The sequence below is a fragment of the Camelus dromedarius genome, chromosome 1, assembly GCF_036321535.1.
Source record: "Camelus dromedarius isolate mCamDro1 chromosome 1, mCamDro1.pat, whole genome shotgun sequence".
In the NCBI taxonomy this organism is placed as follows: Eukaryota; Metazoa; Chordata; class Mammalia; order Artiodactyla; family Camelidae; genus Camelus; species Camelus dromedarius.
This window is the reverse complement of record NC_087436.1, coordinates 13,027,731-13,054,598: the sequence shown is the minus strand read 5'-3', so window position 1 is coordinate 13,054,598 and position 26,868 is coordinate 13,027,731. Positions and strand designations below refer to the sequence as shown.

At 40.0% G+C, this 26,868-nt stretch overlaps 2 protein-coding genes across 2 annotated transcripts in view; one reads left to right on the top strand and one right to left on the bottom strand.

Moving 5' to 3' along the window:
- Positions 1-26,868, bottom strand: part of DCHS2 (dachsous cadherin-related 2) — a 226,263-nt gene that overhangs the window by 90,459 nt on the left and 108,936 nt on the right. The window contains exon 3 of the mRNA XM_031464355.2: positions 13,628-13,859. Within this exon, the coding sequence (XP_031320215.2) occupies positions 13,628-13,859 (232 nt within the window). The remainder of the gene's footprint in view (positions 1-13,627; positions 13,860-26,868) is intronic.
- KLHDC4 (kelch domain containing 4) lies at positions 21,225-24,931 on the top strand. Its single transcript, XM_064485486.1, is given in 8 exon segments — positions 21,225-21,275; positions 23,614-23,737; positions 23,849-23,929; positions 23,932-24,003; positions 24,006-24,157; positions 24,160-24,562; positions 24,565-24,639; positions 24,642-24,931. Coding segments are annotated over 8 exon segments (1,248 nt in total).

Here is a 26,868-nt window from a genome sequence, read left to right as displayed (position 1 = left end):
ATATTCACTCAATTTAAAAGCATTATCACTGGTAAAAATCATCTAGGGTTTAATAAGCCCCATCCCCAAATTCCCAAACTGGTATTTTAAATGGAGATAATTTAATAATGAAGTTTGGGGTCTCAATGATTTGACAATGGGGAGCATTGTCAAATGCAACACGTAAGTTATACGTTATTTTCATTATTTTATCCTTGACGCCACACAGAATGTTATTCCCTGTAGCAAAATTAACCTCATTTTTTAAACCAAATTTCACTGAAGAACGTCCATCTCATCTGTCATACTGCTGGTTGTCAACAAATTTGAAGGGAAGGAAAAGGAAGAGAAAGGGAGACACTGTGGCAGATACAGAGGGTTGCACAAATATGACTTTGTCAAGAAATTTCACATGGAAGAAACATATACCAACTGATCAATAACTAAACGCCAACAAAGTTGATTAGTAAGAACTGGCAGTTCCAGCCGAGCATGCGGCAACACACTTAAAAGCTACGTGTAAACAGTGAAGCACCGCACAATGTAAGCTATTGTAACCAGCGCTTGGCGTGGAACCTTGCATCTAGTAGCCATTCACGGAAATGAATTCATGTGGGGCAGGGTCAGAAGCCTTACTTCCCAAAGGGGAGTGCCTTGTTTAGAAAAAAAATTTTAAGTCTTTTAAAACAAATAACACTATATAAGTGCCTGACCATACAAGGTAATTCCTTCCAACTTCATTTTTTCACTAGGTTTTAAAAGAAAATGCCTATTATCTTACCCCTCTGGGTCTCATTTTACCAAAGTCTCAGAAGGATGGCCACTGCTCTAGGGTTCTGCAGTAAGATATTTTACTCACATGTACACACACACATTTATATACATACATACATGTACACACATAAACATCTATCTATACCTACATATACATATTTGTGTGTGTATATATTTTTAATATGTGTGTATTATATATGTGTGTGTATGTGTGTGTATATATATATAATATAAATGTTGATCTATCCAAAATTCCTCTGTAATTATGGGAGAGTCAACAATGCATGAAGAAGAAACCTATTCATTATGCTAAGATCCAATTACTTCTCTACATCATCATGGATGGCATTGATTTCTGTGAATGCCCAGGGACTGTCATGGTTTTACCTTCCTCATTTATAAATCAGGAGGATGATAATCCCTCAGCAATCTTAGACAGGATGAGTCACTGTCTGAAAATGTTCAATTCTTGGAATAACTATTTCAGAAGCCCCAAATTTTAGGATTTCTAAAATTTGTCAAAAAGTGTTTACGAAACAAAAGTATTGTACTTAACTGATAATAACAAACCAAAGGAAGGCAACACCAGTGGTAAACACACTTGTCTTTGGACGTGCATGGCTTTGTTGCACTGAGACGAAACAGTCGATGATGGAAAGACCTAAGCAGGGCCACTCAGTCATGTATTAGGAGATGTGTGTGCTTGCATATTCATATCCTCTTTTGTTTATCTAAATATATGACAAGTACTTGTTTCAGTCAGGAGCCAATCAGGAAAACAGAAACCACTCTAGGGATTTCAGAGGCTATTTAGTTAAAGAAATTGACTACACTTGCATGTGAAGCTAAAGGAGTAAGAAGGGGCAGAGGAGTAGTAACTGCAGGAAGCAGGGAGCTTCTCCAAGGCTGCAGAAACACAAAGGGAGAGGCAGTGGTACTACCTCTGCCACAAGGAAGAGGAAGATGAGCTGCGATGGGTCTGACTTCTGGGGTAGCACTGAATGGATGGTACCCAATGCTCCAAAGCATCTCTTTGCAGCTAATATTCAAATGTCTGAGACAGAGTGACTCACGGGTGGTGTTCAAACCTTCAATGGCAAGGCCAGCAGGTGCTCAGATCACCTGGGAGAAGGCACGGTGAGGGTGGTGCTTACTGCCCAAGGGGCCACTGCAAGGCTGGTGCAGCTGGTGGTGGCCCCTCTGAGGGGAGTGTGTTCTCATAAAAAGGAAAATGAGAAACTGACAATTAGATACAGAAGTGAAATCTTTGAATAAAGACACACAAAGATAAAATCTTAGAGCAACAACAGAAGACTGAGAACCTATAAAGGAATAAGATTTAGACTAACAGCAGACTTCTCAATGGCAACAACAGAGGTCAGAAGTTAATGAAGTAATATTGTGAAAATTCTGGAAGAAAACCACTGTCTATCTAGAATTTTCTACCCAGAAAAGCTATTTCAAAGGATGAACATTGTATCAGTCAGAGTTTTCCAGAGAAACAAAAACCAATAATGGAAATAGAGAGAGAGAGATAGAGGTGAGAGAGAGAGGGAGAAAGCAAAAGAGAGAGAAGATAGACAGGGAAAGAGGGTAGGGGGAGGGAGAGAGAAGAGAGAAATTCATTTTCAGGAACTGGCTCATGTGGGATCACAAGTCTGGAGTTTGTAGGGCTGGCAGCCCAGAAATGCCTGCAGGAGTCAATATCACAGTCTTGCTCTGAAAGCAGTCTCTTCCTTGGGGGACACAGCCTTATCTCTTATGGCCTTCAACTGATCAGATGTGGCCCATCCACATTATGGAAAACTATCTGCTTTACCAAAATACTACTGAGATAAATGTTAATCACATCTAAAAAACACCTTCACAGCAATGTTTAGACTGGTATTTGACCAAAAAATAGGTACCACAGCCTAGTCACAAGCATAAAATAAGACCAAGACAGACAGATAATTTACCTCTTAAAAACCATCACTGACAGAATTACTAAAGGGAACAACTGTTTTCTGAGACTAGGTACACTGATCAACCCTCCTCCTGAAAGCAAGTGCTGTAAAAAATACAAAAATGCATCCTCTTAAATGCAATAAAAATTTGACAACAAAGCACTTCAAAAATTAAGCAGTATCAGGAACAGTGGGAATATGCAGCACCCTGAATTCAGCTTTGACCTTCAGATTATTTACCAGACCCTCGTGTCCTTGAACTTTTCTTTTAATGACTTTGTGGAACTTAGGAGTAGAAGACAAGACCAGAGCCTTTGGAGATGGGAGCAAGTTGGAGATGGAGCGTCTCAGGGGAGTTTCTCTGATAAAATTAGATCCACAAAGGTTTCAGTGTGAGAGAGAATTAGAAATAAACCCCTGCCTCCACAGGGAACATCTGACTTGAAACCTGGTGCTACACAGAGGGGTAAAAACTCCCTTTGAGCATTCCTAAACATAAGCCAGCCTTCACACCAGCTTGTAGCCTAATCCACAATGTAGGATGATGTGAAAATTTTTGAGCTAAGAATTTAGTTTAAATCAATATAGACCGTTACTTCCCTAGGGCACTTGGTCAAGAGAAGCAAAAACACTTTCCAGAAGAACCCACCCAGCGTTCAAAGAACTCATTCAGATAAAGATCCAAGCCTGCAGTAGGAAAATCACACAACATACGAGGAAATATGTTAACATGAGTTCTCACTCATTGGTCCTCCATGAGGACCAATGACAGGTTTGGACTCAGAAAGACTTCAGAAAATATGAATGGACAAAATGTTCTAGTTAAAAGACAGAAATTATACAACTATATGTTGTTTATAAGAAACATAACTGAAGCAAAAAGATATGGAGAGGATGCAACTGAAAGATGGGCGACTGGATGTCACCTCCATCCTCACGCCCCTTGACTCCTAAGGTCTCTCTGATACACGATATCCTTGTGCTCTTGGACTGACGCTCTCCTTTGGTTATGTTATAGTATCTTTTTGCCTTTCCTAACAATTCCTTGGGTTCTGACCACAGTCCTTCCTACTGCTCAGACTTCTAAGCATTTCTCTAGTTAAGTACAAGGCCTTTGTTCTACTCTCTGAAGGATCTCAACGGGTGTCCCCAGCCCCCTGCATCAAGATCACCTTGGCTACTCATAGAAACAAACATCTTTCAGGCTCTAACCTAGATACTCTGATTTCTAGAAAGAGTATAGAAGTGGGGGAGGATGAAGGAACTGTGTTTCTAACGCTCTCTACCAGTAATTCTTATATGCTCTATTGAAAACCACTGCTATATACTATTTCCATCAAAATATTCATATGTTTTGTGACTTCAGCTGTTACTTTACCCATGTATCTCCCCATGTCCTCTCACCTGAATTAAGTTCTGTGCCTCTTTCCACGGCACTTCCTCTGGGGGACCTGCCAATTTGACATCAGCTGGATCATTGACCATGTAGTTAAAATTAAGGAATTACATATGACTCATCCTCTCTCTTTAATAAATCAAATTAATCACCATTCCTATTTTATTTTCCTTTTAAAATATTCTCAGATTAGCTCTTTCCTGTCTATTTTTATTACTATCTCCTTAGTACAAATTTTATTACTTTACCCCTAGTTCATAATGATAATTTATATATTATTATATATTTTCTGTTAATTAATATGTACTTTCCCTGTTCAAATTTTCTAGTCTTTTAATTCACCTACCACACTACTCCCATTTTCCTTAAATACCACCATGACACGCTGGTGCTCAAAAACCTTATTATTCCTTGTTTCTTGTAACAGACAAGTTTAAACTTTGTCAAGCTTTTAAATTCCTTCATAAGCCCCCGTACTCAGTATAGCTGTGCATCATTCTGTACTACGTCTCTCCACTTCACATACGCTCATCTCTTACTGTCATAAATATGTGTAACAAGTGTTTGGGCAAAGCACAATTCATGGGATGCAGTCTTGAACCGCCTTTTTTTCTCCTATTTTATGTTGTCCAGCCAATGATTCTTTTTCTGCCCTTCTGTGAAAATTCAGGAAGCTCCTACAACTTCCACAATCATTAGCAACCAATTGAAATTCTTTCTGTTGCTTAAAGTCACAAAACAGTCTCAATTTAATCCTTAGAATGTACATGTCCACATAAATACCAAAACCCGAAACTTGAGTGAAAGTTCAGGTGGGGCACAGGCTGCAAGGCAGAAGTCGCTGGCTTTTTCTTTGTTTCCTCATCTTGCCCTCTTCCTCCTCCTCTTGGTTTTCTGGACCACCTAGGACTGAAGTAATGGGAAAGGAGGGGAGGAAAGGAGGAACATTCTTGCTTGACAGGCACTCATGGTCTGTGATCTTAGGCCTGGGCACTTGTTTAAAAATCACTTTCTCTCATCCAAGTGCTAACCAAACCAAATTTCTTCTGTATAGCACAGGGAACCATAGTCAATATCTTGTAATACCCTTTAATGAAAAAAATATGAAAATGAATACATGTATATATATGCATAACTGGGACATCATGCCGTACATCAGAAACTGACACATTGTAACTGACTATACTTCAATAAAAAACAAAACAAAAAAAAAAAACACTTTCTCTCCTGAGTGCTTTCATGGCTTTTTGCAGGAGAAAGCTTCCCCCCTCTCATCAGAGGCTGCCTTAACAGAAGTGAACACATCCCTCTTCTGACCGTTCACTCACTCCTTCCCTGAAAAGCTGGCGATGCTCAGACCATACCCTCTGGCCCTTCTCCAGGCAGGACCTAAAACAGCTCCTCACCAGCTCTCTCAGTCACCGATGACCCACATTCAGGAGAAAACAGCAAGTACTCTCCCCACAAACTCCTGGAGTGCAGTTTGTCTTCACTCCAGAAACCTCTCCTTCATTCCACTGTCAACATTCCTGCTCTAGATTTTTCAGGGGAGAGACAGACTGGAGTCTGTTAGCCCCGATCTCCAGGGAACACACTCAGTTCTCTGGCTAGTAAAATACAGGTACCCACCTGGGGGAACCCACAAATCAACAGCAGCTCTCTCCAACTTATTAACCCTTATATCTCCAATTTATCAATCTTTTATACTTTTGACAAGGTCGGTAAAGTTCAGAATAATGAAACTGGTTCTCAGGTACCTCCTTTGTACATCCTGTGTAAAGTCCAGGATCCCTATGGAATGTGGAATTTACTCCATATCTTTGTATCCCAGACCAAATTTCCATTTTAATTTCTTGTTACAAATGCTCTCCTTTTCCACGTCTTCATTTATGTTGTTCGCTTCTCCTGAATCACTATCCGTCCTTCTCCCTCTTGCTCATCCAAATCTGAGCTATCGTGCGAGGTCCAGACCAAGTTCCACGATCCATGGTCCCTTCCCCGACTATTCTGGATTTTTCCAGAGCTCTTTCCCAAAGGCGTGCACGACCTGTAGTCATCACTGTCATCACTGCATGGATTTGCCCTTTGCATTTCCGTTTCATGGAAAACAAATGCAAAGTGACCCTAATGAAACATGAGACAGTGTGACTCTGTGGCTGACAAACTTGATTGTATCTGAAACGTATCTTTTAAAATGTGCTAATTTCTTGCAATAGATAAGTTTAAACTTCTTTGTTGCACTTTTAAATAACCCAAACGATGGCTGATGAGTCCAGGAAAAGTAGGAAAAAGAGAGGAAAATTCTAGACACCCACATCCAGGTCCAGATCATAGAAGAGAGGAGAGGACAGCCTCCCAGTGAGCCGCAGAGTAATGCAGAGTGCTGCGAGCCAGCAGGCCTTCATAGTTTTGACTGGCCAGAACATCCTTATGATGGAGAAGGGTCATCGGGTTATGTTAACCTGGTACCACTAAACATTAAAACGGTACCATTCCCGTCTTCACAACTCAGTGCTCCCTCGTAAACTCTCCCAGACGGACCTGGCTTTCTCCACAGTGTCCCTGGACATGAAGCCTCAAGAATTCAGTTCCCATGATGGTTGTGGATTTTCACTATAACCTGATTGTTGGCCTTCAGTTTGACACATCGCTAGAAAGAGCTGGCTTAATCCACGTCTGAAGATAAAATAATTTAAATATGGAATACCATCTTCTGAAGAGTCACAGGAGCCAGACAGCTGGGTTTGTCTGGACAAATAACTCCATCACTGTGTGGGGCCATACTCTCAATATTTGACCTTGGGAATGTAATTAGTGAGTCTCTAGCCTTGCTCTATATGGTTGTTTTTCTGTATTTCCACATATGTTCCCACAGATTTTTGTACTCTCGGCTGGACTGAGTGTCTATTTCTGTTTCAGTATTAAACTTTAAAACTCACTGTACTTTCATGAGATGGACTTTCAGTTTATTTATTATTGAGATGTAACTGACATTTACTATTGTATTAGTTTTAGATGTACAACATGATGATTTGACATATCCATTTCTTGTGAAATGATTACCGTGATAAATTTAGTTAACATCCGTCACCACACATATTTATTACAGTATTTATACATTTTTTCCTGTGATAAGAACCTTTATGATTTACTCTCTCAGCAACTTTCAAATACACTACGTGATATTGTTAACTATAGTCACCATGCTGTGCGTTGCAGCCCCAGGACTTGTTTATAACTTGTAACAGTTATAAATACCCTCTTCACTCATTTAACCCACCCCATCCCAACCTCACCTCTGGCAACCACCAATCTGTCCTCTGTGTCTTTGTACGTACGCAGCACAGGTCACACGCGGCCTGGAGACCATCACAGGGGTTTGGTCTTCAGCCAAAGAGCCGTGGAAAGACATTCAAAGATTTTAGGCAGGGGAGTGAAACAAACACAAATGTCTTTCTCCATCTGAACCAGGTCCATGTATATGCATTTTACTAAGCCTCTTCTGAGCCAGAGACTATATTTTTGGCTTTCAAGGCCAACTCTGTGTAGCAAAATAACTTCTACTAGAGACCAGGAAGAAGCTAGTACGTTCCTCTGAATGAGCACTCACCACCTAGAAGAGGGGTGTTCAGGGTTAGGTGTCTCCTATATACTCTATGTTTCAAAACCTTTTAAAAACATTCGACATAAAGAGGAGCTAGAAAACTCATTTACTTGAACCCAACATTCTTAAATAGACCCAGCTGTCTATTAAAAGCCGAGGGGCCAGAAAATGTTGCTCTATAATACATATTATTACATATAAATCTGCAGACTTACATATGTAATAAATAACAAAACACTAAATAAAATCAACAGTTCTCCTTGCCTGTATATTTACCAGCTTAAAATTTCTGATACTGGATTTTAATACTTTGGAGTGGTTATTTGGCGCTCATTTTTTTTCATGACACTTGCAAATTATCATTAACCACCAGTTCAGGGGATCAATTATAACTTTAAAAAAATAAATGCTGAGTCATTTACAGAGCTCTCATTATTTTATGTCTTAATTATGAGGGCTTAGATTTACACATACCAATTATAACACACAATACTGTCTGTCCAGGTGCTTTATGTTGTCGCTTATTTAAATAGAGGGAACTGCTGGGTTGAAATATTTTTAATTGATAGACTAATAAGAGAATGTAAAGACCAATGTCTTTTCTTAATTAAAATCTAATATACACATAAAATCTTCTTCCTCTACTAACTAAGCAATGATTAGTTTTAGAATCAAACCTCCTGGAAAAGATGGGATGTTCTTCACCAAGTAGTACTTTGTGGTTAGAAAATAATCCGTAGGTCTTTACTAAAATTGTGAGCCATGGGATATGTTAAAAACAAAAGCAAGCACAAAATCATGACCTTCACCAAACATGGAGTCCATACAGGTAGTTTTCTCAAAAACAGAGAAAGACCAAAACCTACAGAATTTAATGTCAGTCTCATTGGTTACTGATACTTACAGTGTCTCTCCTATATTCTGTTTGTGAGACTATAGAAATTTATACACCAAATAGAAGAATTAGGCACACAAATCTGGTAACTAAGTTATATTGAGTGTACTAGAAAGGAATAGGATGGATATTTTGAATTTGTCTATATCATACTGACAACTAAAACAGTTCTTTAAAAAAAAGTACTTACTTTGGAAGATTTCACTGAATTCTGTTTATTCAATTGAAGAGAGTAAATCAATCACCAGATAATTATTATCTCAAATAGGCTTATATAAGAAGTCACAATGAGAGATCGTTTTTCCATCTTATTTAGCTGAATCAATGGAACTTATGTTTATTATAGCTCTGTCTTTAGTTTTTGTTTGTTTTTTTAAAGCCATAATCACAGAAAGAGCTTCAAAGCGGGACTTTGAGAAGTCAAAGTGTCAGGCTTCCTACTATGTCCTTGAGCAAACCACAAAGACTCTTAGGGTCTTCAGTCTCTTGATTTGCGGGTGGGCATAAAAACACCTGCCTTGTGTATCTCATACATTGATGTAAGGCTCAAACAGACAATAAAGAGAAGAAAAAGTCAAAAAGTAGTCTGAGACGGAGCAAGACAGGGACAGATCACAGGTCTAGGATGGGGCTCAAGTCCAACTATGCCATTTACCAACTGTGTACCTTGAGGGAAGTCACGAAATCCCGTCCTGCCTCGGTTTCTTCCTCCACTAAGTGAGGGAGCTACATTGTAAGGTCCCTTCCATCTGCAAGAGTCTGTGATCTTATACTGGAAAAACTAATGAGGAAACTCTCTTAACATGATGCTGTTTCCTATGCAAGTGACATACACTGATTAGGTGCGTGTGATTAATTTGAGTTTCTATCTTGTAAATGGAAGAAAGTCATCTCTCTCTCTCTTTTTTTTTTTTTTTTTTGGCATGAGCAGGCTCACATCCCTTAAGAAATGAGATGTGGTATTAATTTGTTAACTACATATCAGAATGTTCTGAATGTAGGAAGGTGGCGATCATGAAAACTTAAGAGAATCATTACATGATACGAAATCTGAGCATAAAACTACCTTTAGAAGAGAATCTGCCCTTGAAATAAAGAAAAACAGACTTTGTGCTTCATGACTTATAATCCATGTTAAATCCACACACCCTGTACAAACAAGAGACTACAGCCAAACACAGGGCCTCACGCAAAAAGAGATAAACCATGAAGATTCAACCACAGGTAGCCCTGGTGAAAGAGGTAACTGGGAAACCATAAATGACCAACACAAATGCTTGAAACCTGTCACCTTCAAATAATCTGAAATAGAAGTAATGTTCATTGCAGTGCAAAATTACTAAGTAATAGGACAACACAAAAGCTAAAGAATTATTCTTTTTATGCTTCTAAAGAGAATCTTCAACAATGTAGGGAAAAGAATCCACCTACAGTTCATAAAATGGAATTAAAAATACATGAAAAATATAGCACAGGGAACTACATTCAATATCTTGTCATAACCTTTAATGAAAAAGAATATGAAAACAAATATATGTATGTATATGCATGACTGGGACATTGTGCTGCACATAAGAAATGGACACATTGTAACTGACTATACTTCAATTAAAAAAATAGGTGAAAAAAATACATGAAAAAGATCTATTCATAAGCACGCTTCTTGGTGTTTCCTCCTTTTAAAACTCAAAACAGTGTGGTCTGCCTCGTGCCCACATCAAAGGAAGCCACTAACCGAGAATAAGAGAAATGAAGTCTCCATTCAACCTCTCTCTCCTGATGCCTGAACACATTTCACAAAATGTTCTTTGAACCAACGACATGCTTAGAAAACCAGAAATAGAACAGAAAGATAAACCCACAAGAGAAAAGCAATGAGGACACCACCACACCCTCTCCAGCTCTTTCCAAAACATTTTTCCTCCCAGATGAATACAGTGAGTCAAAGGGCTCTATTTTTAATGCACGCATCCTGCTTGTGGCACAAACAGATCAAGGGGAAAATCTCGTCTTCAGGAAAACCTGAGCCTGTAACACAAAGTACGTACGCTCATCAAACAGCACGTCTGAGGTCAGAAGCATCAAAATGAAAGGACGAATGAACCAGTGAGAGAGCAAATGAGTGTCTCTGAAGGAGAATTTTAGAGCAGTTCAGGATGAAATGATAATGTAGAAATCGGCTATCAATTCTCAATATCCTCCTCATATTATATAACTACGTGCAATTACATGCACACACGCATGTGTATTTAGTTACTATACCTTCAAAAGAGCCGGCACAGCTACATTGAAGAGGGAGTTTGGGAGGGTTTTGAAGAAAAGCAGGGGTAAACCATAGCATTCCCTACCACTTGTGATGGAGAAAGAGGATTTTAAATGAAGTTTTGCTCTGTTATTCATGACACTCTTGCAAATTTCTTAGGAGAATGTAATAAGGATTTAAATCACTTTTCAATGATTTCTAAATGCCATTTATTCATTTCTTCCACAAATCTGTATTGACAGAGGCAACTTCTTGGGACTGTGTTTACACTGGCAGGCTCTGTAGAGACAGCCTTTTATGGTAGAAGCAAGAAAGCCCAGCCTTATATATAGGTCCACCAGAAACAGAAGACAAAAACCATATTCCAATACAGCTCCTTGTTCTGTTCTTTGAGACCATCGACAGTTAAAATGGCTTTTATGTCATGACCTGGAGGACTACCTATTATACAAAATAGAAAATGTGTCCGGAGCTGCAGTGAACCAGTGGATGAACTTGAACTCAACTGTTCACCCTGGAGGTTACCTGTTCACGAAGCAGCTTTTCCTACAGCTGGTCATGCTGCTGCTTAATTCCCTTCTAAAGGTTAAAGTAAAGCTTGACCAGGGCTCTTGAATTTCTTCTGAGTTGTGATTAGGTGTGAACCAAATTCTAAGCCCTGTCAAGACTGAGAATGTCTTCACCCTAAATGTACCAGCATCGAAATGGCCAACAACAATAACCCAAGGCTACTTCCAATACGAAGTTGGTCTTTGCTTTAAAAAAAAACATGCATGATCCTTCCATAGGTAACGACCCACTTAAAGTGCTCTGCATGACTAACAATGGCATTTGCATAAAGCCCGGTGCCAGGAGTGGAAGCCTGTGGCTGACTCAAGCCAGCGGAACAACAGAAATATCACCTAAAAAACAGAACACGTGGCCGCTCGTTCTTCACGATTGTCCCGGAGAGACTAGCGGAGGAGCGTGTTGATGTCTCTTAAAAACAATCTGCTAAATGCTTTTAGATCCTGATTACAGGCTGACCTATATATTTTTGGCAATGCTAGTGTCCCAGGGGGACTGACAACCTGACAAGTAGTTAAGGTCCTCCAGTTTAGAAGAGCTTTGAAAAAGCCAAGATAAGCAGACTAATTTCTGAAAAAAAGTATTTTCTTCTGATCTTTGAAATGTTAAAAGGGCCACGTCAGTGGATTATTTTGAGCAAGGAAAGTTTTGCCTTATAAAAATGCCTTTGTAAACAATAGATCCCCCAGCCAGTCTCACACACACCAGGCACAGTACACTTTCCAGGCAAGAAGCAATGACTCTCTACCTAATGCAGCTGGATGAGAGGGCCAACGAACTTGGTAGATGAGATTTCCTGTGTAAATTACTGTTGGTTGCAAATGAGTATGGTCATTGCAAAGGGTGTTGTAAAGATCCTATAAGACAACACACAGAAAATGCCTAGTGTAGCACATGACATTATCATCACCATCACAACAGAAACACACCATGCTCTAACTTATGCTCGAGATCAAGTGTTTTAAGAAGAAATAGAATCTTGAAGAGATATCTGCACTCCCATGTTCACTGGAGCACTATCCACAAAAGCCAAGTTTCAGAAACAACCTAACTTGCTGTCAACAGATGAGTGGATAAAAGAAAATATGGCATAGACAGGTGATGGAATATTATTTAGCCCTGAAAAAGGAAGGAACTTCTGCAATATGGGATGATATGGATGGACCTGGAGGACACTCTGTGAAGTGAAAATAGCCAGCCATAGAAGGACAACTACTACATATGTCACTTCTATGAGGAATCTAAAATAGTCAAGTTCATAAAATTAAAGAGTGGAAAGGTGGTTGCCAGAGGCTAGTGAGGAGGGAGAAATAGGAAGTTGCTAATCAATGATATAAAGTTTCAGCTAAGCAAGATGAATAACATTGGACCACAATAATGTATTGTATACTTAAAAATTTGTTAAAAGGCAGATCTCATATTAAGTGTTCTTACTACCATAGAATAAAATAGCTTTTCAAACAAAGAAGAAATGTAAAAGAAAAAAACTTTTTTTTGCAGCTTCATTTTTGAATATCCAGAATGTCTGCAATACCTCAATAGTATTATAATGTAATATTATATACTTGAAATCGTATATTTTCTTGTAACCAAAAATTTCCAACCTTTTTTGTTAGCAACAAGCCAGTAGGAGGTAACTTCCTAAATATTATTTCTAAAAGACTCAGTTTGCCCACTGGATTTCTTTGGCAGATACACAATTCCCACATTAGAGATCTCAAAGGAGCTTTAGGTATCATTTTAAGAACAAGGAAACTAAGACCTAAAGAGATTAAAAGAATACCAGACCTAGTACAAGAAAGCGATCTACTTTGGATGCCGGTACAATGCTTTGCATTAATAGGATCTACCTGTACTTTGAAATGATGCAAATCATCTTTAGATGATCATACAAACGGGAAGGCATTTGCAAAATAAACACTATTGGCCAACATTTCTCATATTTACTGCCTTTAATCTTCACAAAACTTTGCAACATACAGATTATCAGCCCTATTTTTAAGGGAAGAGACTGAAGGCAATGAAGGTCATAAGACCAGGAGGAGGCAAAGCTGGGACTCAGACCCAGTCTTCACCTAACTACAAACCCCGGCTCTTTTTGCTGCCTTCTAAAAGGTGTTCTGCAACACCCCTACTAAGAAACAATCATTTCAGCTCATTTTCAGCCTGTTACACAGAAGCTGTTGATTCCAAGATCACATACCTGTGGTGGAGTCAATGGCAAAAAAGGATGACAGGTCTCCGAGAACAAGTTCATAAGCCACTGTCCCGTATACCCCGGAATCCCTGTCCGTGGCGAGAATGCTGATGATCTCAGAGCCCGGCTGGGTCTGGCCGCTAATGCTCGTCACGTAGGTTGATGGGTTAAATATGGGCTCATTATCATTCACATCCTCCAGTTCCACATGAACAAAAGCTTGGGCGCCGAGTCCACCCTGTTGGATGAATGAGAAGTGATTACAAATGGGTCTTTCCTGAACACTGGGATGCAGGATAATTGAGAAGGACCCTAGAATAGACTTCTGAAACAACTATACATATTATATATATATATATTCATTTTATTTTCAACCTTGAGCAATGAGTTCATGTGTAATAGCGTGGTATCTATATTCCAATGCTAATTCTTAAATAGGAATGAGATTAACACTTAAAGCTCCTAGGAGGCCACCATTTCACAGTAGAGGCCAAAGATATTCAAGGAAAGTTTTTCCTGATGTCCAAAGAGAAAAAAAAATTCACTTTTACCCCCGAGTAATCTTTAACTGCTCAGGAGAAGGGGTAAGGGAGTCTTGGATGGGGTGTAATTTTAGAAAAGATGAGGAAAGCATCACTAAGCAGTCCTTTGAGTAAAGACTGACCCATATGAGGGAGCTAGACTTCAGTTATTTGGAGGAAAAGCCTAACAGATAGAGGGAAGAGCATGTGCAAAGGCCCTGAGACAGGAGTGCAATGCATCCCAGGCCGGTTCAGGGAACAGCAAGGAAACCAGTGGGGCAAAGGAAGGGGCAGGTCACAGAGGGCTCTGTGGGCCTCTGAGAGGACCATGGCTCTCACTTGCTTGAGGGTATTGAGCAGAGGAGTAGCTTGATTTAACTTCGGTTTTAACTGTCTCTCTGGCTGCATTGCTCAGAACAACGCTGAAGGGCAGCAAGCTTGGAAGGAGGGAGACCAGCCAGGAGGCCCGAAGAATCATCAGACTGGCAGCAGACCAAAGCAGTGAGGGTCCTCGTCCTACAAACTGGAGGCCAGACTTGTTTGGGGATTTTGAATTTTTTCAAGTTTTAGCAAAGAAATACAGTGCATAAAACAGTGAGAAGTGGAACCCATACTGGTTTTGTGTGTGTGTTTCCTCCATCTAAAAACAAAGGGCAGGAGAGAGAGAACAATAGAAGAAAATAATCCTCTGCACTTTTTACTTTTCTAAAGGAAAACAGATGTTCCTACTTGAAAGCCCCAGTTTCCATTTCTGTCTGGTACACTTGGATGCTTTCATCTTGGACCAGAATCCTTGGTAAGTCACAACAGCCTGGGTTTTCTTACTCACTTAACCTCTTTCTTCCCTCCCTCCCTCCCTCCCTCTCTCTTTCTTTTTCCTACAGTGGCAGGGAGGCCCTGAGCAAAGAGGAAAAACAAAGGCGGTGAAGAAGAAGGTTTGGCACAGGACAGAGGGAGGCCCCCTGCTGTGCGGGTCTGGAGGGCAAGAGAGAGTGTATTGTCTGGGATGTAACTGACCACGAATCCGGAAAAGGCTCTCACGCTCTGAAGTCCCACATACCCCAGACACTGGGGACTGAAAAAGAATCAGGAAAGAATAAAAACAGTGTGATTTTTCAATGTTTTAAGTTGGATAGAGTGCCAGGGCTATGCCAGTTATAAATTAAACCAGGAGAAATAAAAACAACAGAAGTAGGGGAGGGTATAGCTCAGTGGTAGGGCACATGCTTAGCACGCATGAGGTCCTGGGTTCAATCCACCGTACCTCCATTAAAATAAATAAGTAAATAAACCTAATTACCTTCCCCTCCAAAATATAATAAAGTAAAAAATAATAATAAATAAATTAGAAAAAAAAAAAAAAAACAACAGAAGTTCCATCTAGCCTGTATGTCAAAAAGGCAGATTGGCGCTATGTCTTCAGCAAACCTGAGTAACCCACAGGTCCCAGGTGAAGTGGAGTGAGGGGACTGCAAGCTGGCTCCTAGCAGATAGCATATACTGCAAACCATCCGACATGGCCCCGTTGTTTCTCCAAACCATCTTCCTTTTCAGTTTTGCTTTCCTTTTATTTATCTTTCCTTTCCTCATCCTTTTAAATTTCTCCTCAAGTTCAAGAAGTCACTTAGGTTTGAGGAGGAGCTGAGAAGGTAAGTAAGAGAAGCAATGAGAAAGTGGGCAACATGTGAAGAAAGGAGGTCACTCCACCTCAAGATCTTCAAGAACAAAGGTGTTAAAGGAGGGGGGTGGGTATAGCTCAGTGGTAGAGCCTGTGCTTAACCTGCACAAGGTCCTGGGTTCAATCCCCAGTCCCTTCATTAAAAATAAATAAATAAAAACCTAATTATCTTACCCCAAGAATAAAAATAAAACAAAAAGAACAAAGATGTTAATTCTCAGGCTGTCCATGAGGTCCCCGATCAAGCAATGCCACCGAAGCTAGGCAAAACGTTAGACAGACAAAGTGAAAAGCTTACTGTCACCAAATAGTGACTCTTTTTGCTAGAATAGTATTATTGATAGATCCCTGTCTGCTTTTTTTTTTTAATGAATTCAATTTTTATCTGTTCCATTGATCAGTAGAGGGTACTTTCCCTTTATAATAACCATTGGTGAATGAATGTTAAGTGTGCGTCACATATATTTTTCTTCTTCAGTTGCTATAATCTCCCTTTTCAAAGGCTTGTTATGAGTTCTCCCATTTTTACAAGAAGAAAACCAAAGTGCAGAGAAGCTAAGTGACTCATCGAAGGTAAGTGAGACTATAAATAAAAGATCTGCAACTGGAACAGAGAGTCATCTGTCCCCCGAACTGGTGACGTCTCTTAAATTAGCCTTTATTAAGTATGGCTATGATATAAATTCTACTTTTCATGAAACGCTTGTTTAAAGACTATGCTAGGGGCAGCGCCAACCACGGACTCAGCCTTAGAGGGAAAAAGGAAGACAGAGTCCTTGTTTACAAAGGACTTAACATTTATGAAACAGACGCTTTACAACTGGGTTTGTGGCGCAGTGGGACAATCCGGAGCCAAAAGATCTGGATCTAATATCTGGCCCTGCCTGCCTCTGGACCACAGGCTCGAGAAAGTCAGACAGTCCCTGAGTCTTCCGTAAAGCAGGGCCCCTGCTCATCTTGCAGGCCTGTTGTTGGAAGCAGTGATAGAATATGTATGATTTATTTACAATTCACATTATAAATATTATATATTATTTTATATATAACATATATTATTATATTATATATTATTTTTATATAACATTATATTATATATTATTTTTATATAACATATTATATTATATATTATTTTTATATAATGTATGTTATTATATTACATATTATATTATAATATAATGTACATTTATTACGAATCATTACCACCAGTGATTAGATTTTATAGGTTCCTTATCCTAAATGCTTAGGGCCAGATAGAGTCATCCTGGAATTCTGAAGTTTTAAGTTCTATAAAGGAAATATAGTCCCTGTGTAATACAGTACATATGTAAGTATATATAAATATAGTACATATAGTATTGTCTGGAGTGGCAGCCCATAACCAAACACTTAACATTCTGTGGCAAAATGAATGAATAGGCACATTTAGAGGGATTCAAAAAACAGGAACAGCCTCATGTCAGTAAGTCAGGTTTCTCACTAACTGAGTGTTTAAAACTTTCCATCCTGAGAGCTTTCAGAACTATAGATAAAAGATGACGGATCTTTAGCACTAAGATGCAGATTCAGTGCACTGGACGGAGGGCAAGGGCACTCTTTGTTCTTAGTGATTTCAAATCAGAAGTCAGGAAAAAAAATTGGAAATTTTAGTTTGGGGAGTCATAGCCAAATATTTGAGGAACCAAGAAGAATTCAGGGTCTAGTCCGGTTTACAGGGACGGAACAAAACCTCAAAGACAATGAACAGGACTAGAATCTGACTCTTTAAGCTGTAGCCAATCAACGAATTGCCTTACTTTGCTTCTGAATCTTCTCTATAAAAGGCTTTCCCCTTGCTCCTGTCCGTGGAACACTCCTAACCACTTCTGGTTCGGTGTTGCCTCACTCCAATCAATTTTTGCTTAAATGAACCCTTAAAAATTAAAAAAAAAATTGAAAAACAAATATTTCAGGTGGAAATAACACCCTGGAAAACATAATGACATTAAAAAAGTCTTTGCTGTGTCGTAGGAGGGGTAAGCACACTGATATGACTTGGAGGGAACAGGCGGGTAGAGGGAGAGGGTGGGGAAAATCTAAAGAAAGCCTTGATGCTCAGATTCATGGAACTTGATTTAAATGCAAAAGAAGATAGACTATTCTGCACACCTGCAGACTCTCACAGTAACAAACGTGGCATGTACACCCTGAATACATATGTATTTGCTAATACACTTAAATATTCATGTGCTAGTGTAAAAACACCACAAAAGGCTTAAAAGGATGAAATTCAAAGTTGTAATGTTTTCCTCCTAAACCCCCACATGGGACACTACTGTTGTCATCAAGGAACGGATATGACCAAATCTAGGTTTTAGAATAAGATACCTGAGCTCAAAATTCAAAAGTGCAGCTTAAAAATAAATAAAGAGGTTCCTTAGGCAAAAAGTAGAGGAAATGCTGAGTTAACCAAGTCAAATGGGTTCTTTGCCTCAGGACTTCTCACAGCCTTCCCAATGCACATTTCTATGGGGTAGGGGGTTGGTGGGGTGAGGTAGGGGTAGGTGAATGAGTTCTGAGGTGTTTTCCACTCTTTTTTCTATTGGAAGTATAGTTGATTTACAAATGTTGTGTTAGCTTCTGGTACACAGCATAGTGATTCAGTTTAACATATATATATTATTTTTCATTACAGGATATTGAATATAGTTCCCTGTGTTACACAGTAGGACCTTGTTGTTTATCTATTTTATATATAGTAGTTTGTGTCTGCTAATCCCAAACTTCTAACTTATCCCTCCCCCACTTTCCACTTTGGTAATCATAAATTTGTTGTCTGTGAGTCTGTTCCTGTTTTGTAAATAAGCTCATAGCAGTACTATTTATAATAACCAAGACATGGAAGTGACCTAAATGCCCATTGACAAATGACTGGAGAAGGAAGATGTGGTATATTTATATGATGGAATACTACTTGGTCATAAACAAAGAATGAAATAACGCTATTTGCAGCAACATGGATGGATCTAGAGATGATCATACTAAGTGAAGTAAGTCAGACAGAGAATGACAAATCATATGATATCACTTATATGTGGAATCTAAAAAATGATACAAATGAGCTTATTTCCAAAACAGAGCATTCTCCATTCCAATTTACCATGGAACCCTCATTGGAAGGAGCATTTCAGTAGGCAAGTATCCCACAGAACACAATAGGGGGAGAGCTAATTCAAATGTACTTTCTCCATTCCCTCAACTAACAGAGGATTAGAATTCCTCCCAATCCTCTGTTACTAAAATGTACAGCTCATTGAGACTGTCCTGATCATGCAAACTCTGAAAGACTCTGACCAGACCCACCCAGCTAAGCTGCTTCCAGATTCCTGGCCCTTAGAAACTTACTATTTTAAGCTGCTGAGTGTGGGAATAATTTGTTACACAGCAGTTAGGCAACTAACATACCCCATAAAGTCCATGCATGAATGTTTCTTAACTTTGTCTTATCCTTTCTCTTTCCACCAAAAAGTTGTGGTTCACTTTGATATAATTTTAATCTTTTAAGGTTTAATATTATGGTAGAAGACTCAACCAATTTACCTAAACCCTAATCCTCTCAAGAAGTGCTGTGAAAGTTGGGAGTATTTGGGGAAGGCACCAGTCTTGAAATTATACGGTATTGGAGGCAGAAGGGCTACCTAAGACAATCAACGGATATGGACATTTTCTTCTATTATGTCTATTATGCCATATTCTACACTCCACGTTCTCTGCTCTTGCCTCTGGGACTCCTGCACAGTAGAACATTGACCTCAATCCTTCATGTCTCTTAGCATCTGTGGGCTGTGGTTTCCCTTGCCAATGCATTCTAGTCTATACTTCATCATTCAGTGAGCAAAGGTGAAGGGAACTGAGGGTCCAGTTTGTTAAGGAAAACAAAAAGTAAGCCATGGTGTCACCAAAGCCAAGAGAAGTAGAAATCTGAATAAGAATAATTTCAAGACTATGAAAATGAATATATATCTATATCTATATCTATCTATCTATCTATCTATCTATATATATATATATATATATATATATATGCATGACTGGGACATTATGCTGTACACCAGAAATGGACACATTGTAAGTGAGTACACTTCAATAAAAAGAAATTAAGAATAACTTCAAGCTCCTCGAGAAGTTGAATAAAATGAAAATCAAGAAATAATCTTAGGATGTAGCAAATGTAAAGTATGTTCATAAAAGCAGCTTTATTAGAGAAGAGGGGTGGGAAGAAGGGATCAAAGAAAGATTGACAAGTGAGGAAACAGAGACAACTATTTTAAGTAGATTTGCTATGAAAGACATAAGAGGAAGAAAATGGTTCACTAGAAAGGTATATGGAATCAGAAGGAGGCTTTTTTTAAAAGGTAGAAACCATTATTATGCCTTGGATGCCAATGAGAGGCATTCAGTAGAATCTGAGAAGATCATTACGGAAGTGAAGCCCTTTAAAAGGCTGGAATAGGTGGGATCCTGAACAGCAGAGGGATTTGCTTTCAAGGCGAACAAGGACATCTCTTAACATGCTAACAGGAAAGAAGGCAAAGGATGTGAGCTGACAGTAGGTAGGAAGGTACAGACTTCTCTCTCAAGCAAGTAACTTATTTTTCTCCAGGCACATTTAGCCACTTACACAAGTGCAGAAAAGGCAGAGTCAGGTTTAGACAGAGCTGGGGTTTTACCTGGAAAGTTCTACGGAGTAACGGAACTAAAGGGGGTTTGCAACTGGATGACTTGAATGACGGCTCAATAAACTAGTGATCGTAACAGAAGAATTATCTCCTGGAGTGGAGGTGCTACCTCAGTAGACAGAAAGATGAGAATGATTGTCAGAATACAGCAAGCTTGAAATCAAGATTTCAGAGGTTGGAAATCAGAAAGTCAAGGAGCTGAGAGGCTCAGGGTGTTGGGTGCTTCAAAACATGGACAGCGAGGTTTCCAGGAGAGAACAGTAGTGGAGAAGGCTGCGTAAGATGTAAATGTCCTTGTTGACAAAGAGGTCTAGAACATGACAGCAGCAACAAAGCGTGTCCAGGGTAAAGTCTGACAACGTGAACTTCAAAAGCGAATTCGTTTTGGAGAAAGGAGAAGGGAGTAGAAATGACTTGGATGTTGTGATGGGCACCATGTCAACAACGCTCTTCTAGCTTGTGATTAGCAGAATGCGGGCTTCTCTGCAAGAGAGCAGAGAGGACTGCTGTCCTTGGGGGAAGCCGGTATTGATCAGCGCAAGAAGATAAAGGAGCAGTCAGAGAGCAGGCTGAGTCTATAAGGGAGTTTGCTAAATGACCAGGATTTCCGGAGGGCACGGTAGGAGAGCACGGGAGGGCAGAGAGTGTGGGTAGGCAACTGGACCAAATTAAGGGATGAACAGAGCAGGATGGGGATGAGAATACGGATAATAGACGGCTGGGAGGCTAAACTTCTAGAGGTAAGACTGAGTGATATAAAGTGGTATTGAACACATTTGGGAATTAATCCTCATATTTAAAAACAGTAGACAATCATTTTGAGATAAGGTTCAGACAATTTAGCTAGAAAGTGTGGGTGACTGGGCAATGGCTTATTCCCAAAACTGGGGTAGGGGGTGGTGATCAATGAAATGTAAAATAAAAATAAGCACTTGAATTCTTTTTGGGAAATGAGATACTGCAATTGATTAAAATTAAAATGTGCTTGTCCTAAGTTTCAGTTTTATAGAATGAATAAGTTCTGGGGATCTAATGTACAGCATGGTGATCATGGTTAATAATATGAAATTTGCTGAGAGTAGATCTTGAAGTGTTCTCACCACTCACTATGTAATTAGTTTGATTGTGATCATCATTTCACAAAGTACCCACATAATCAAAACATCACACTGTACACCTTAAATGTATACAATTTAAATTTATTAATTACACCTCAATAAAGCTGGGGGAGGAAAGGCAAAGACTGAGTGTGCCCTTTTACTCAGCAAGTTTGCTTCTAGAGATCTATTTGTATTACACACACACACGCTCTGCAGCACAACTTCAATAGCCAACATTTATCATGACTATATATGATGGTGGAAGGCTAAGTCAATTTACTTTCTATATTGCTAGTCTGAAACGCTCTCCTCTAAGCCTGGAGCGGTGAGATAGGGTTGAAACTGCTTTATCTCAGGCACGTTTTCAGCTGCAGAATTCAGGATGTCACAGAAATACGGATAGAATGTTAATAAACATATACACCAAAAAAAAAAAGAAACATTCATTTGGTGAAAATAAATGGTAAAAGGAAACAGGAATTACATGTAAGTGTGGGATAATTAAATTATTGTGAAAAATCACTTGACTTCCAGTGTAATCCAATTAACTATTTTTATTACGTAATTTTACAGCATTCTCATGATTTCCAGGTATGAGGTAAGTTAACAGCAACTGTAGCAGCAAAAATAGACTATTTTAGAAATAATACAGATAGAAGTGATTGAGTTGAAAACAAATATTGACATCACAAGGATAAATAGAGAAGAAGCCCAGAACATCTAGGTATTTTATAAGAAAAATACTTCTATTGACAGACAACTATCTCTTAGCAACAACCAGCAAATGGGTTCTCAGCAATTTTCTTTCAAAGAGCTTTCAGGATATACATTACAAACAGAAAGGATCAGAGGAAAAAAACCACAGATTGTCAAGGTAATTGTATGGAATTAAAGGCCTTTTTTCAAGGTGTAGCTCATTGTTTTGCATAAATTCATTATGGCCTAGAATCCAACATCTTGAACCTAAAATCTTATCTGAGTTCATTTATTTTGCAAATCCAAGCTAGATTACTGTTAGGGGACAGCCTCTTAAGTTGTTATCAATACTGATATCTTCATCTGTACCAACCTTTTTGATTAGGAACATGTGTTGCTAGTAGATATCACACAGAGTAATTATGACAGATGCAGACTTCACCCTGTAGAGATGCCCAGTTCATCACAGAAGAAATTTAGGAAGATTATGCAGGCAGCACAATAAACACTGCACACTGGAACACACACACACACACACACACACACACACGCGCGCGCGCGCGAGCGCGCACGCTGCTTGCTCTCATACATTCTGAGGCAAACAACAGGAACATTGGGAGTCAGTTTCAGGTCCAAATAAGGTGAAGATTAGGAAGCTGTTAAGAGTCTATGATTTGGGGGCAGGGGGAGACTCTTCAAAATTTGTCTTTAACACCTGCACCTCAATGTTCATAGTAGCACTATTTACAACAGCCGAGACATGGAAACAACCCAAATGTCCATTGATAGATGATTGGATAAAGAAGATGTGGTATATATATATATATATATATACAGAAAGGAATACTACTCAGCCATAAAAAGAATAAAATAATGCCATTTGCACAACATGGATAGACCTGGAGAGCATCATTCTAAGTGAAGTAAGCCAGAAAGAGAAAGAAAAATGCCATATGATATCACTTACATGTAGAATCCTAAAAAAAAGGACACAAATGAACTTATCTACAAAACAGAAACAGACTCACAAACATAGAGAACAAATTTATGGTTACCAGGGGGTAAAGAGGGTGGGAAGGGATAAATTGGGAATTCGAAATTTTCACTTCTTGGTGAGTGACGGAAATGCTAGCTATCCTGATTGTGGTGGTGGTTTCATTGGCGTATATACATCTATCAAAATTCATCAAATAGCACATCTGAAGTATGTGTAGTTTACTGTACGGGAATCATACCACAATAAAGGTGTTTAAAAAATTTGTCTTTAAAATTACATCTCCAGGTCTGCCCTCAAGAAGATCTGCTTCCAGGGAGGCTGAGCACACAGCTTCTTCCTTGGGTCCCCGACACCTCAGACCCACATGATGGGGAAGAAGGAGAAGATGGCCACCAAGCTGGAGAAGAAGGTGCCTAAGCATTGGGGAAGGAGAAGCCCTTGAGGCTCTAATGCCTTGAGGCATCAGACACAAGATGCTCAAAAGACTCAGATGGTAAAAGCACCGTGATACCTCCTTTAGGTCAAAGCAGGTATCTGATTGTAGCCCGGAAAACACAGCTAATTCTTTTTGGTGGTTTCCACGAAAGGACAAGGGATTAAACTAGTACAATGACACGTATGCCTTTAACCTGGGCATGTTCACACGATGCAAGCTGTCGCCCTGTGGGATGGGGCCACACCCAGACTGGGCTGCCAAATGTCCGTCACTCCCCGGGGGACTGTAATCATTTATGGAGGCTACTGGAAAAGTCCAACAAAGGTGGACAAACACACCCTGAACTCAGATAAATCCCAGCTAAAGTCCGAAGAAGGAAGAAAATGCAAATCTGAGTGTGGATTCAGATTACCCCTTGAGGAAGACAGCTCACTCCAAGAGCCGCATTTCGAAGGCTGTGGCCCTGAGCCATCAGACACTGCTCCTCGGGGGTCTGTGATAAGGAAGAGGAAAGGACCCTGATGGGTGGCTGCTTTGATGACCTATACCCCTAGGACACCACAAAGGACCACTGGTTTGCAGGACAGCTGAAGGGATTTGCATCCGAGAAGAGAAAATGTAGATGAGGCAAAAATGTGGAGCCCAAAGGTGATAACAAGCAGGAACGTGGGGAAGCCAGTACCCAGGAGCCCCTGGAAGGGGTCAAAATGGTGCATGCAAAGGATGCGACCACAATCACCATGGAGCAAGTGCCCCCTACCCCAGGCAGCAGGAAGGAGGAAGACAGTTCAGACGGAGCCAGGAGCCCCTGATAGAACCGAGTCCTCCCTCCAGCATCATCCTGGCCGTGAAGCTTGGACTGTTGTATGTGTCTGGGACTTGTCTGAAGTTGGTGACCACCTGTTCCCTGTCAGTGACTTCTACTGCCTTGATCTCTGCAAGATGGGAGAATGGAGGACTTTGGTCGAGATGGGTCCAAAAACTCAAGGGCATCTGGAGGAGGTAAACTTGGAAAAGGATGGAGAAGAGGTGAAGGATGCAAAAAGAAGAGATGAAGAAGATGATGACACCAGAGAAGAAAGTGGGGAGGAGCCTGAAGTGGAAGAGCACACTGGTGGCCCCGATGGAGAGCATGTGGACTGCGTGCCCAGGACTGTGTGGTACTGACACTGAGTGGCACATGCTTGGGACCACAGGGGCCTGACACAAAGGAGAAGAAAGTAGCCCATGCCATGCCAAAACCTTTCTTTAATGACTGAAAAGGCTACACTGGATCAGAAGTTAAACTGCGTAGTGAATTCCCTCCATACCACTGAGTGTTATTTCCAATAAATTGGAGTGAAAAAAGGTGGTTGCAAAGATTTCCTTTTGTGCAGGCTCATGCCTACAAGGGTTCTGGTCAACCCTTCGCCTTCCTCTCTGGAGGACATTCTGCACCAGGGCAGTGCATTGAGTGTGTTTTCTTCTGTGGATTCTGATGCTTTGATATCTGGGGTCTTGCTGATCCTAGAGGGTTGCCCCAGGATCAGGTGAGTGTGCTCCTCAAATGCAAACCAACCAACCCGGAGTCCGCACTCTCAACCACCTCCTTAAGTGGCTTTCACACTCTGGGCCACTGTTCACCCACCCTAATCACTCACGGCCAGGTAGCCAGTCATTAGAGACAGCCTCTCTGCCCCAGGCCACTGAAACTATTCCAACTAGCCAACCTCAAGCCTGCTAATTCTGCCTCTCCCATTCATTCCCTTGGAAAGCACAATAAAGCCCCTTGCCCAGAGTTTTCTATTTCTCCCTCTGCCTCCTGACTGACCCCAGTGTGCACACCACATACACCCGCTCCCATAATGTGTTGTGCCCCTCCTCTTGGGATCTGTGAGTGTAACATCCTATTTGTTCCTTACCCATACCTAAATAACAATAAAACCTACATTAAACTAGGCAGGGGGCAGACTAGCTCCCAGCTGTAACACAGCTGGGCTCAGGATATCACACCACAGGAGCATGAGTCCTTGAATGGAAAGTACCCACAGGAAGGATGTTTCTCTTGTAACAAAACTGAAATATGTTTATTATGTTGGACGGTTTTCCATCTACAAAACAAGGAGTTTTTACAGAAGAATATTCTGATTTGCATACATCATTGTCTTAGTCTATTTGAAATGCTGTAAGAAATAAATGACAGAAATTTATTTCTCATGGTTCTGAAGGCTATAGAAGTCCAAGATCGGGGCACCAGAATGGCTGGGTTCTGGTGAAGGCCTGGAGACTGACTCGTTTTTTAAAAAATGGTTTTGGGCAGGAGGTAATCAGTTTCTTTGTTTGTTTGTTTTAATGGAAGTACTGGGGATTGAACTCAGAATCTTGTGCATGCTAAGCACACACTCTACCACTGAGCTATATGCTCCCCTCTGAGACTGCCAACTTTTTGCTGTATTCTCAGACAGCAGAAGAGGCTAGGGAGCCCTCTGGGACCTCTTTCATAAGGGCACTAATTCCATTCATGAGGGCTCCACCCTCATGACCTAATCACCTTCTAAAGGCCCCACCTCCTAAAACTATCACCTTGGGCTTTAGGGTTTCAACATACAAATTTGAGGGGGACACAAGCATTCAGACCAGAGCAATCATGAACCTGGTGAATGTCTCCTTTGATTTCTAAACTAGTAAAAACTGCTACACAGTCTGTAAACATTTTCTTAGTTACCCTGAAAATAAAATACCTTTTGGCTTGGGAAAAAAAAAAAACAAAACACATCTCCTTTGGTCAATCTGGGAAAGCTCTGTGGAGAGATGGTGTGGTTCAAGATGCATCTGAATGTTGCAGTAGAGACTTGGTGAACTGCGTGTGAAAGCTGGCATTCTTCTAGAGTAAAAGTTCAATATAGAAACAGGAAGAAACAAACAAGGAGGTTTAAATTAAATATCTGAGTTGATTTTTTTTATTCCACCGCCACTGCTCCTAATTAATGTACTACTTTTTGGCAGTAAAAAGCTTCTGGCATCAAGTGATCCAATTTATATTAAGGTAATTTCTACATACACTTTTGCAAAATCATCTGAAGAAACCAGCTAATTAGAGACAGATGTTTGACAACTACAGCATT